Raw genomic sequence first — 14139 nt, forward strand, 5'->3', positions numbered from 1 at the left:
CAAAAGATTTCGAAGCCAAATTTTGCGGTTCTCTGTCGTAATTTCAAATAAGAAACCAGTACGTGAATTTCCCGGGGGACAAATTACGTAATCGTGTGTGCTCTCTAGCGGTGACTTGGCAAAATAAATAGCTACGTTTTACTTGTAAATATACGATGTAGGCCGATGTGTCACTTTCAATATACTGTTTATGGAATTAAGATGTACGAAAATAAGTTTGGCAATACAACGAGGTAATGCTGCTAGTGTCTTGGGTACACTACCGCGGGGCAGCGATCTGGCTCATTTATTTTATTTATTATAGTTTTAGTTATTTTTTGATTACTGTAAATATTTTTATTTCTATTTGTTTTTTATTTAGGTTAAGTTATTATAATATTGTAATAAGGTTTAAATATTGAAGTAAATAATTAAAAATAAAATTAAAAAAAGATGTATGATGTTTTCTTTTATATTAACAAGTTAAGAGAGTAAATACGCGTTGTTTTTGTAAAAGTAGCAGTCTGTACGCGACTTTATTCCACCGTTGATTTAAGTTAGAGGATGTAAAGATTTTCATATTTCACTTTCCGTCGTCGTTTAAGCTGATTACAAGATTAGTAGACAGATGAAAAATTTAATAAACCGAGTTTTGGTTTTGGAATTGTGAAAATTAATCGCGCCAAAATTATTTGTCATTTACTAATGTAATGTAATCCGTATTGTGATTTTGATTGTGATTATTCTCTTTCATTTTATCATCGCACAAATTAATTGTGACAATTTGTGATTTTTGATTCAAAAAAACTAAATTCAATAATAGGTACCTAGGTACTCGTACAACGTATATTACATAATATATGTTGTAACATTGTACCGTCTAGTTTGCGTATACAATACTTAACTTTTATAAGTAATCCACTTTAATTTACATCAGTATCAGTACAGAATCCTAGAAAACGAATCGTTGTTAAAACTTTATAGCAATTGGAATACTTGCAAAATGCAATAACTAAAGTTACCGCGCTCTTATCGAGAGTTACTCGTATATCTTTATACTTATGTGTCGCTTTTAGACTCGTCTAGTGAGTCTGTTTTATTATCAAAACTATGTTTATGTAGAATAAGATGCTATAACCGAGTTTATTATGCTTTACGTTGTTTTATAGTTAGAGTTACGACATTTTTGTATAAACTAAACAACGATGATAAAAAGGGAGTAAAAAACTCTTTAATAGCGGTTTTGTAATACTATGATAACTTTGGTTGTTGTATAAAGACATAATGGGGAAAGGAAGTGTCTGAAAATATGGAGAAGAAATTAAAATAGATAAGTGATGGCAAATTACCATTATAATAAAATATATTTATTTTGGAAGTGTATGGGCCTTTGAACATTATATAACTAGACAGACAGCTTACCCAATAAACTAAATTGAACGATTAGTGTACTCATCTAATTGATTTCTAGGAAATCATTTAATATAATATAATTTGGATAATGTTCTGTATTTTGATGACGTTTAATCTTTCAAGTTTATCGAGATAGACACCACAAAAAAAATCCGTTTTGGTCACGCTATTACTCATACAAATACTAATGGACATTTTTCAGAGAAACATACAAAGAATTAATCTAAGAATTGTGTCTTTAAAACACCATAATTTTGCAGTCATATACACAATTCTGTAATAAAATATAACACATATTCGCCCTTTCCTAAAACAAGCTTACTGGTACATGTATGAACACTTCATAAAAGAAAATAGCAGTTCCATTTGCGCAATACGTCCAATTCCTGCAACGAACAGCCCAACATGTGTCAGAAGTCGCAGTAATTAGCTGTCGCGGTCGCCCGTCCGGGGAATAAAGGCAATTCGGACCAAAAATATTTATGTATGAGCGAAATATATGTTTACCAAATATGTAGCAGCTCTTGCATTTATGTAAGTAATTGTTTTTTTTTGGAAATCTTTGTACGTAATATAAATTTGATATATTTTTTTTTATTTAGACAATGTTTATTGAAACATCATTTACATACAAATAATGAAACAATTCGGTTTTTGTAAAGCAATTTACATAGTATATAAATACTACAATTTAATGTACAGACAGACTAATATACATAAATATTTTTGTCTGATTTTTTTACACTCAGCATCTTGTAGGTAAATAACCGAGCTTCCTAAATATGTATTTCAAAACATGTAATCACATATGTGTCAACCTAACGCCTATTCGTCCTTTTATAACACAGCTTACTCGTATATGCTGTATGAACACTTCATAAATAAAAATAGTATTTCGATTTGCGCAATACGTCCGATTCCTGCAACGAACAGCCCAACATGTGTCAGAAGTCGCAGTAATTAGCTGTCGCGGTCGCCCGTCCGGGGAATAAAGGCAATTCCGACCAAAACTACTTATGTATGAGCGAAATATATGCGTGAGAATTACTGAAATATAACATTTCGTCCTTGATATCCTTTGACGCCTATATGGCTAGTTTCTATGACGTTAATTACGTTTAAATGTTGTTTCAGCGTTCGATTAATGTCTTAATTAATTAATTAGAGAAATATTTATTACTACAGCTCGGATTACTATGAATGCAAGAATTCCGGGAATGATATTCCTTTGTTTGATCCACAGTTACGTGAACAAAACGATATTCACATTCAATATTTCTCGAATAAATATTTGACCCAAACCAAATCAAGAATCGAGCCAAAACATACATGCGGAATTTTACATGTCTATTAAACGTACATAGAACATAATTTATTGAATCACGAGTACACAAAGAACTTCTTAATATACGAATTATGTCTCATGTAAAGTTAATTATATATCTGATCGAAGTTTGAGCGAAGTCGTAATGAGAATAGATCCCGTAGGATACATCTTCGGTAAATAATATTACCATTCAACGTAGTAAAAGATACTGATGTAAGAATTGTTTCTAGATAGAATATTTTGGATGAATGATAATCGAAGATCGAACGTAGCGTGGAAATAAAGTCTTGTAGATACATACGGTAAATCATATTCACATTCAACGGGCCTAGAATTTATTTATGACTAGAAGATAAACTACAAAGGTATCGGAAAAAATACAAAGAATAAGGTAATATCTGTCTAAAGAATTTTATCTAAAGGTATCATACACTTTTCCAGAAGGCCCGATTTATGATTGATACCTACATTACCTGGATTTATGAGAAACGTTTTTACAGATTGAGTTTGATCTCCGTTTACCTTTTTCGATCCCAAAAGTTATTGTTATCGGCTTTCACTGTTCTTCGAAATGAGATCATATGTTCTCTTAACTTTTTACGACAGTTCTAAATTGAACAGAAATTTAGATAACAATGTTCAAATGGTTTACTTTCTTATTTTTATGTAAGTACTAGTTTTTTCCCGCGGCTTCACCCGCGTGTAAAAGAAAATAATATGACATACTAACATACATAAAATTAAAAATTCGTACCTTCAATGGAATGACAGTGGCGCCATCTGGCGAAAATTGGTCTTACCAACTCTGAAACCTTTGTGGGCTCATAGACAACAACTTTGCTAAAGATCACTCATCAAATCACTTGATCAAATGCATAGTTTACGTTTAGTTCAATCCTTACTAATATCGATTAAAATAATCGATTTTTTTGGTCCAAAAGATCGATTCTCCGATTAATCGATCTTAGATCGTCATCCCTAGTTCCCGTGGGAATTCCAGGATAAAAACTATCCTATGTCCTTTCTCGGGTCTCAGACTATCTTTGTACAAAATTTCATTAAAATCGGTTCTGTGGTTTAGGCCTGAAGAAGAGACAACCAGACAGAAAGAGTTACTTTCGGATTTATAATATTAGTAAGGAGTAAGGATGCGAGGTAAATTTCAAGAGGAGGAGGTTTTCATTATTATATTTCTTAAACTCTAAATTAAGACATTATAGAAACAAGATTGAAATATAAATTTTCAAGAGAAACATTATTACTAAATTAATATACAAACAATATTCCATGAAAAGTGATAACAATTAACCTTCGTTGGGATCTCAATTTAATTTAATTATCACAAATTCCTTATTACGAATTTAGCCAAAATAAGCTTTATTTGCTTTATGAGCTTTAACCATTTGTACTCTAGCATAAAGGTATTCTAGAACAAAGGTAGAAATATGCAGGTAGAAATAATTCTACTGCAGCAGTATTATCTTCACATGCGAGTAATATGTATAAGACAGGAATGTTCGCGTTTTGCAAAATGGAAGGATAATAAAGTTACCTAGCTTGACCATAATTTTAAAATAAATACCATTTTCTAAATTTGTACAATAGTCAAATGTAAAGAAAATTTATTATTCCGTCTATTCATACTGAGAGCGTTTCAGTTCAACACATTTAGTCGAAAATAGGATTTATTTATCTCAACGTGTTTAAGTATCTTATTCAAATTCTATGCAGAGCACGTAGAGAAATCACACTAAAAAGTTTATTTATTAGTAACGATCACTTACAATCACTTCCTTAAGTAAATGTATTGATTTCTTGCCTTATTACGTTTCTCACATGGTCTACATTTAATTAAATGGCGGTAGTATGACGAGTTCCTTATACTTATGTAACAAATGGGTTAAAGTGATACCGCCGTCTACAAAATATAAGGTGTAATAAGATCTTCCGATAAATTTGACTTCGTTAAATTGATTTCAATCTATTATTAAGTCTTAATATATATAACTCAAAGGTGACTGACTGAAATAGTGATCTATCAACGCACAGCCCAAACCACTGGACGGATCGGGCTGAAATTTGGCATGCAGGTAGATGTTATGACGTAGGCATCTGCTAAGAAAGGATTTTAATCAATTCTACCCCCAAGGGGATAAAATAGGGAATGAAAATATTACTTCGTAATACGAGCGAAGCCACGGGCAAAACCTCGTTTATTTATATAATCATATTGTAAATAAAATGCCTGAGTTTATAATTAATTACTAGCTGCTTACTGCGACTTTAATTCGAATTCATTATAATGATGTATTATAACGTATGTTAGGTACTTACGTAAGATACGTATGTCATCGATCTACTAACGATAGATTTCGGGTGTGCCCTGAAAAATCTTTAAAACACCAAACACAACTACGAAGTGAAAAAAGCTAGAACGGCATCAACTATCCAAATTTTTGTTGAAGCTTTCCAACTTAAGCGATAGCAACTCAACTGTGGCCAATCTTTGATACAAATCTAATCTTATCTGTGTCTGTGTTTTGGCAGTAGCCACATACCATTAGGCGAACTGCACGCTCCTCTAACCCTTTACACCCAAGATGATATGAGCGTGAGTTTCACTTTAAAAAAAATCCCACGTATAGCTTCTTATTTTTCGAAACGCAACCGATGTCGATCGATCGTGAGGAGAGTATCGCACGTGCTACCGGCAAGTGAGCGGGGTGCAGGCGGTCAGTTGTGCTAGGGACTCGTCCAAAGATGGCAGATTTTTTCGACCCGCGCACTGTCACAGGTATATAATTATTTTTGGTATTAAATTTTTAGTATCTATTATTAATTATAGCTAATTTGAAAACTAAAAGAACACTAATTACGTGGAATTTAGTAGTTTATTCGATTAACTTGCAATTTAGATACAATTAGGTTGCAAATTTCAACTGTTACGATCGTGTGCCTACGGTTGTTGGTGCAGAATAACGTTTGATGAAAATGCTTTTATTGCTATTACCAGTTATATGTAAGTTTCGTCAATTTCAATTTTGTTTGTTTCAATTTTAGGGGTACATTTAAATGACGATCAGATTTTGCCAGTGCGGGGTGAGGAGAAATGTATCGGACATTGAAGATCTTCATGAAAGTGAAGAGCTTCAACCAAATAGATTAGAAGAGTTTCAATTTGAAGAATTGTGCCCTGAAACAGATCCAGAAGCACATGCAGACCCTCAAATAGAAACTGACCTAGAATTGGATCTGGAACTTGAGCCTGAACCTCAACCATCTACTTTAAAATCATCCCTAGAAATTTCTCGCCGCCGAGCATCTTCACGTCCAACACATCGAAAAATAGCTTGGAAAAGAATACGATTTCTGTCTTGAAAAGGTCTACACATCCCTACCAACATCTCCAGTAAAGTTTCCAAAGAAATATTTTCTTAATATTTTAATTATGAGGCTCTTGATATATAACCAGATGCACAAATTTATATTATCTAAGAAGAACCGGTCGAAAACTTAATTTAATTGCAATAGATATGGCTAAAGTTTTCTCCATCTGCATTATCATTGGATGTATTCCCTAGCCAAGAATACCTACGCCTTGGAGACCTGGATTTAAGACGGAGGCAATAACGGAAGAAAGAAGAATGTTGATTTTCATAGAATTACGTAGTTTAGGTTTCATTGCCAAGACAAATTTTTTACTAATGAAAATAAAGACAGTGATGTTAAATATCTCCAAATTGTTTTAATTTTCTAATATTTTTTGATAAAAAACTATTTTTTTTTTGCAATTTCCACGATCGTGAGTGTGATAGTTCCCACCGGAGACTCACAATCGTGCGGGTCGATTTCTGGATTACGTATAAACTCTGGATTTTTTTTCGTATTTTTTGTGGATCCCTTAAGCTATATAAAAAGCCGTAATAAACGTTTTGAATCGAAAATTGCGAAAAAAAATCTTCGGGTGTAAAGAGTACGAAATACGAAAGTATCTTCCTACAGATAAAAAATATATTTTCGGGAAAGTACCACTAGACTCGCTGTCAAATTGTTATAAGGTAACGATTGCACGTATTTATAAATTACGAATTAATACTTTACCTCGTCCATGAAATATAATTCAATTTAGGCTGTCACCCAACTGTATATCACGTGTACAAACAACCGTTATTATATCAGACTAATATTTGTTTATACGCTGAAGCGTCTTCAAACACGGAAAGGGGGCCTGATTATTATTTTTACCCGGATATACTTTACTAAGGGGAAAATATTACTTCACTTTTACCGTGTAACAAACATTACAAATATAAACATCCATAGATTAAAGGATAACGTCTCTACACTTTTAAAAAAATGAGTGAACTTGATGTTTATCATGTTAAAAATTGATGAACAAAGTTGGAGAACTTATAGTATTATAAAATACTTGTATCTCGATTATCTTAAAAACAAACTCAACAAAAACTATTGTTTAAGAGCGATTTCCAACCTAACCTAATCTAACCTTTACCCAATACTAACCTAACCTATCCTTAAACATTGGTACTTAAGAATTATTTTCTCTACAGGTATCCTGGATCCGTAAGCGAGACCTGCACATCCTGACAGTTGGAGTGCATACATACAGCAGCGATGCCAGATTCGCAGCTCTCCACACAGATAACTCTGATGAGTGGACATTAAGGGTTGCGCACGCGCAGCCCAGAGACTCTGGAGCATACGAGTGTCAAGTGTCAACTGAACCGAAGATCAGTTTGTCGTTCAGACTTACTGTTGTAGGTAAGCAATTGTTCACGCTGCCACTACAAAATCACGTTATCAGACACAGCTAATATCTGTTGTTTTATAAGCATACTTAATTACATTTATGCCAAATTTATCAAACGTAATCATTAAAAGTCAATCTTTGAATTGTAACAATTTTCGTAAATGTTGAATGTACGAGTAACTGATAATATTTCGTTACATGTATTTAAATAGTTTGAAGTTGTTTAAGAATTATTGCTTTCCATAAAGTACAGGCCTCTTGCAATCTTAAACTTTGCGGTAGTGAAACAAGAAATTTTTTTAACAAACAATAAAATATAAGATAGTTAATACAAAACAGAACTGAATTTTCTCCCAGAACACAGCAATCTCTTTGTAATTAGAGACTATTGTTTGAGGAAGCACAAAATCGGCGTAACAGCGAGCTTCCGAGATCTCCCATTTAGTTAAACATCCGGGTATAAAACCACACTATATATGTGTTTTGGGAAAAACTTCATCTACTATTCACAACAGCTTTCCTTCCTTGCTTATCTTAGTAAACTTCTTTCTTAGTTTGAGCGAAACAAACGATATTTCATTAGCGTTGAAACTTGGTCTTATAGTTGAAGATGTCCTCTTGTAACCAGCTAGTAATTAATGCAATAATATTTGTATAATTTAATCAAATAAAACAAAACTTAAAATAAATGGATGTTCAAATTAATCAATGAATGTTATTAATATATTAAATAATAAATGAATTGATTGAATATTAATTGGTTATTAAATGAAAGAACATAACAAATTTAAAAAACGAGATTCATGCGACAATTATTTACTTTAGTTGATCATTAAACATAAGAGTTATATGTCCTTGTAATGCAAATAAGCGATCACTTATTAGTATGGAGTTTAATAGTGGAGGCCATAATGCTGCCAGTTTTAACCGAAGCTCTCACATATTACCAATAACCAATATCAATCTAGACAAACAATATATTTGCTACGAAGCTGTTACTCAGCCGGGCCAATCCCAGCTGTCGTTAGTTACTCCGTAACTCGTTACTAGTTGCTCGGGAGACTTGCTTATTCAATTGTATTATTCCAGTGTCGAAAGCAGAAATTCTCTCCGGGCCGGAGTTGTTTGTGCGCGCGGGGTCTGACATCAACCTGACCTGCATAGCGAGGCACGCGCCTGACCCACCAAGGTAAACTGTTTATAATATAGAAGTAGCAGAGAGTATGCAGTCCACCTGATATTACTTGCCGTAACTGCCGCCCATGGACATCTATAATCAATCCTAAATAAGATGAGGTCGACCGGCTGAGGACTAAGCTGGAATGCCTTAGAAAGTATGTCTTCCTTCAAACCAGGATACAGCAGCGCTTAACTCTGGTATTGATGAGCAGAAATAGGTGTAGCAGTGGTGCCGCCGGAGTCGAACCACAGAGGTCTCATCTTCAAGGCTGTCGCTCATAAGTTTTGGAATATATTATAAGCCAAATTTACATATATATATTTTTAGTTCTCAACTATCTTATATTTACTCGTATATAAAGAATTCAGTAAGTTAGTTTTTAAACATAATACGTATTTGATTAAAAATCGTATGTGTAATACAAAATAAAAAAATGCTTATTACACATACGACGATTTGAAATATAATTCTCATTTTTTCTTTTTTCTCTTTAATAGTGAACAATTCACGCCAAAGTGAGTATAAATAGTGATAATTAGTTAATTAAACTATTTAATTTTATATCAAATTTTAAACTGTAAATAATTTCCTTATTTCAACACATCAGACATTTCGAATAACATGCAACTGAAGCTATACAAGTATGTATATGTTGTGGGATTGTGTCGACCACAAATTCTGTTAGACAGACATTGCATTAACTAGATTAGATAGCCGATTTAGTGAAACTGAACTTTAATGCTGCTTAACAATGCATTACTGAACGGGGGTAGGTGGCGCGTGACCGTTAAGTCTAGCACTGATTTTACCGGCTAAATCTCTATAAGCCGAGCGGCTAACGGTAAATAAGCTATTAAGCCGTCACTTGCGCTTAGCTGCAGCATTTAGAAATTGAGTGCAGTAAATAGGAAGCTAACCGTGATTTCTGCTGCACAATTCTAAGCTGCTAACGTTGTAGTGAAGTGGAATTTGAAACGATTTTGTTTGAACGGTACATACGAATATTGGCTCAATCTGTTTACCGATAGACTAGCCGTTAAACATTACTTAGGGGAAACGAGCCGTTCTATCTTTTACTGTTTGTAAGGTAAAAGTAACAACATTCTGTGATGTGTTATTTCATATTTCTGTAAAAATTGAAAGTACAACCATAACAAAACAATTTTCAAAACCGATTAACCTGATAATTTAAATCAGTTGATTGGAGCGTAAATGTGACGTAATCATTATTTTAAATATATTGATTTAAATTTCCCTGGAAATAATTTGTATTGTTATTTTTTATATATTTGACATAATATTTTTATAACTGCGTCAATATAAATAAGCCATAGCCACAACAGCCTTATCCCAGCCAATAAACAGAAAACAATACATTCATTTATTTGTTAAAAAACTAAAGAAATATACCATATAATTTGCCTGGTTCTCATAATCAGCATTTTTATCTATGTCATTTGTATACAAAATATTGATAATATATTGGAAGAAATTGAAATGAAAATAATAATAATAATAATAATATATCTTTAATATTGATAATCATCCACTTTTACGGCGAATACATTTTTGTTCTGCATGAATTGAACTCACGTGATCACAAGATCACATCGGCTGATACATCTAAATATTATTTTTAAAGCGGTTTTCGTTCAGCAGCCGACGCGAGCTTAGAGATTGAATGGCTGTGGTAGAGCTTATGAAGCGAGTTATATTCACAAATAAATTGGAAATACGTTTTATATGAACTGGAAACACGTGTCTAGCTTCTGTTAAAGGGTACCGTATATAAAGGAACTAAACCTCCTGTTATTATGGATTTTTGTATTTGTGATGACAATATAATAAGAGTATTTTGAATCGTAATAGGAAGCCACAATATACTAAATATTCATAAAGTAAGTATGTAGTATACTCGTAGTGTCAAAAAATAAGTAAATAGTTCAAAATGTCAATATCAGGAATAAAGTGTGACTTAGGTTCGTATAAGGGACTCATGACAGGAAATTTATTTATGAAACGAAATAATACAAATGGTAGATACGCATGCGGACACGCGAATACGACTGAGAAAAAAGTTCTTATGATCTTGAATCCAATTAAAAAAAACTAAGTTTTTGAGTAAATAAATAAATGTAACACGAATATTGTAACTTACGGAACCCTCGATATACGTATCCAAGTTTACCGCTTAATATTTATAAATATAAAATTTGTAACTTTAATTTTTCACTTGACTTAATGTATCTCTAAAAGTACTTAACTAATATTTTGTTTTTATATTATAAAAATATTTACACTTCAATGAAACAAGTCGATAACATCGCAACTGAAGTTGAATTTAGAATTTTTGTGGAAAATATAAATAGAGAATATATTCTCACCCTTTTCAAGTTGTAACTATGTAACATGTTTGAGGTAAATATTTTTTCCAGAGAGATATAAATAATATTTTATGTTCCGGTGACAGACTGGTCACAATGATAAATTACACCTAGTATTAGATTATTTGGTACCTACTATAAATTTCCCGTAATACATGGTCTTTGTTTTTTCTGACAGTAAGCTATAATCATTAGGCATTTTACACAATAAGTAATTGACGCGAGTGGCTTTGTAAAACTCTGCTATGCGATCGATAGAGTGATCCAATTTGATTCTTGGAATTCTTGGATATAAGTAATGAAAAAGTGTATATAATGTTAGATCATTCATCATTCGTAATATTTATTTATTTTTAATAATTATCTTTATATCACGGCGTGCGTAAATTGACGTTTTACGCACGCTTCGCGTGCGCAAAACCCCCATTTCCGACCCCGTAATATAAAATTTTATACAACACGCGGACGAAAAATGTTTTTCTGACTCGTGTGATTGCAGTCCTCGCCTGCGGCTCGGCCTGCAAACTCACACTTGTCAGAAAAAAATTTTTCGTCCTCGTATTGTAATGTACTATTTTAAACATCTCACAAGCGTACGTTTAACTCGTTCTACTTTCTTTAATATCGCGTTCAACTTATAATACAACGCAATAAATCCATTAGTAGCATGTCATTTTAATAAAATATTATAATTTTTAATATACATTTCCCAACATTTTTAATTTTTAATTTTTAATATAAAAAAAATACAAAAAATGCCTCATCCATTTTCGATACATTTCTTGATCAATACAGCTCCATGTATTTTCCGTACAGTTTCATCTACTGGTACCGTGGAGCGAACGTGGTGAACTACGCACAGCGAGGCGGCATCAGCGTGGAGACTGAGCAGCGTACTAGGACCAGCCGGCTGTTGATAGCTAGGGCGTCGCCACGGGACTCCGGGAACTATACCTGCGCGCCTAGTAGCTCGGGTATGTATTTATTTTTGAAGATTGGAATCTTGGGGAATCATACAAAGTGCACAATAAGTAGCAAACAAAGTGTTTGTTTCAATTATTTTAAGCATTTTTTTTAGATATTTATATTTTATTTAGGTATTTAGATACATTGAATATGCACATCTGTACATATAAATTAACATTTATTCACATAAATTCTGTTTTTAAATAATCCTCATTTAATACAGATACTCGTACTTTCTATTCGTCTTACAATATTTAACACTTGTATTTGTACATTTTTTACCCGACTGCCAAGGAAGGGTTATGTTTTTCGCGCGTATCTTGTATGTTTGTCTTTCTTTATTTGATCCGATCTAAATAACGGCTGGATGAATTTCAACAGTTAAGGTGTCATTATATTTGTCTCAATGACCCGAGTGTCCTTAGATAGGTGTTAGTAAAAAAAAAATCAAAATGGCGGATTTTTGGCGCGAAATAGTAACACATTTTAAAAAAAAAGGTAACCGAACCTATCGAGTAGGGTATCAAATGAAAGGAAATTAAACGGAGATTATAAAAACATATTTGTATATATATAAAATAGCACGATGACTGACTGACTGACTAACTAAATGACTTTTTCATTTTTCAAAAATCAACGTACACCCTAAACCAAGGACCTTACAGTTCTGAAATTTTGCACATAGGTTCTCTATATAGCGTGAATAAGTACTAAGAAAGGCCTTTTGGAAATTCCACCCTTAAGAGGGTAAAATAGGGGAAACCAGTTTTTTTTGAAATCCTTTAATTTTGAAGCAACTACTATAAAATTTTGTATTTGGCTTTCTGGACAGCGACAAGGACACACTTAGTTATCCCCCTCCGAAAAATCAACCTCTTAGAGGGTAAAATAAGGGTTAAAAGTTCATTTGAACAATCGTCAATTTTGAAGCAAACACTATGAAATTTTGTATCAGGCTTGTTGGACGTTTTAAAAAAGTTAACCAAACCTATCGAGTAGGGTGTCAAAATAAAGGAAATTAAGAGGAAATTACACATACATTATATGTATAATATATCTTATATATAAAATTCTCGTGTTAGTTACCGTACTTCTCCGAAACGGCTTCACCGATTTTCACCAAATATTATATACATATTCAGTAGGTCTGAGAATAGGCTACTATCTATTTTTTTTACCCTTAAGTGATAAGGGTTGTTCACCCTAATTTTTTTATTTATATGGCAACACAACGTTTGCCGGGTCAGCTAGTACATATATACTCGTATAACACATCGAGATGACTGTCTGACTAAATGAGTGAGTTGCTGTGCCAGAGATCAACGCAAAGGGAAACCGCTGAACTTAAGCGTGCTGGAATTTTACACATAGGTTGAGCACTACCAGGATAAAATAGGATAATATTACATGTTTGAACATCTTTTGTTTTTGAAGCAGACACAGCTATGAAACTTTGTATTTGGCTTTCTGGATAAAAATAATGAAATGCCTATTTCACTGCTTTTGGAAATTCTATTTCAGCCCTTTTGGTGCAGTCGGGTTTTTGATTTTTTTAATTAATTACTTGTTTTCCGATCAATTCAACCATTACAATATTCTGTCTTCTTATCTTTTATTAATTAATAAATATTTTATTTTGTCATTTCTTTACCAGATTCTGCATCAGTGGTGGTCCATGTGGTGAGCGGCGAGCGGCCGGCGGCGATGCAAAGCGACGCCATCAAAACATTCCCGACTTTGCTTCCCGTACTAATCCTCTCAATTACACTGAGTCATAGCAGATTCCTTATAACCGACCTGCTACAAATCGTGGCGTTCAAAGTGAATCTGAAATTTCTATGGCCGCATTTCATCAGAACGTTTGTCCCGAGATGACCTGAAAGTAGAGTAGAAATTGTAAAGGCATGAAATGCGTAACATTTTTAAATTTAAGTAGATAGCTTAGATGTGTATAACAACTTAGAGTGTGAATAAGAACGCGTCAATGAAAATCTGTTCGCTCTCCACTTGGGTCGGTACCAGAGACTATCAGAGAAATATTGTTTCTTCTACATTTGTACTTCAATTAAACGTTCATCTGTGTAATGGAAGTGTTCTGGTTCGAAAGATGGTGGTGAGA

General features: G+C 33.1%; 1 protein-coding gene across 1 annotated transcript in view; it reads left to right on the forward strand.

Moving 5' to 3' along the window:
- Positions 1-13895, forward strand: part of LOC140749238 (zwei Ig domain protein zig-8) — a 71824-nt gene extending 57929 nt beyond the window's left edge. Inside the window, exons 3-6 of the mRNA XM_073082284.1 lie at positions 7291-7501; positions 8580-8679; positions 11871-12028; positions 13675-13895. Of these exons, the coding sequence (XP_072938385.1) occupies positions 7291-7501; positions 8580-8679; positions 11871-12028; positions 13675-13895 (690 nt within the window). The remainder of the gene's footprint in view (positions 1-7290; positions 7502-8579; positions 8680-11870; positions 12029-13674) is intronic.
- The last annotated feature ends 244 nt before the right edge of the window (positions 13896-14139 follow it).

This window comes from Epargyreus clarus, unplaced genomic scaffold (assembly GCF_041222505.1).
Source record: "Epargyreus clarus isolate Ecla_fem2 unplaced genomic scaffold, WU_Ecla_fem_2.2 ptg000017l, whole genome shotgun sequence".
NCBI classification, from domain to species: Eukaryota; Metazoa; Arthropoda; class Insecta; order Lepidoptera; family Hesperiidae; genus Epargyreus; species Epargyreus clarus.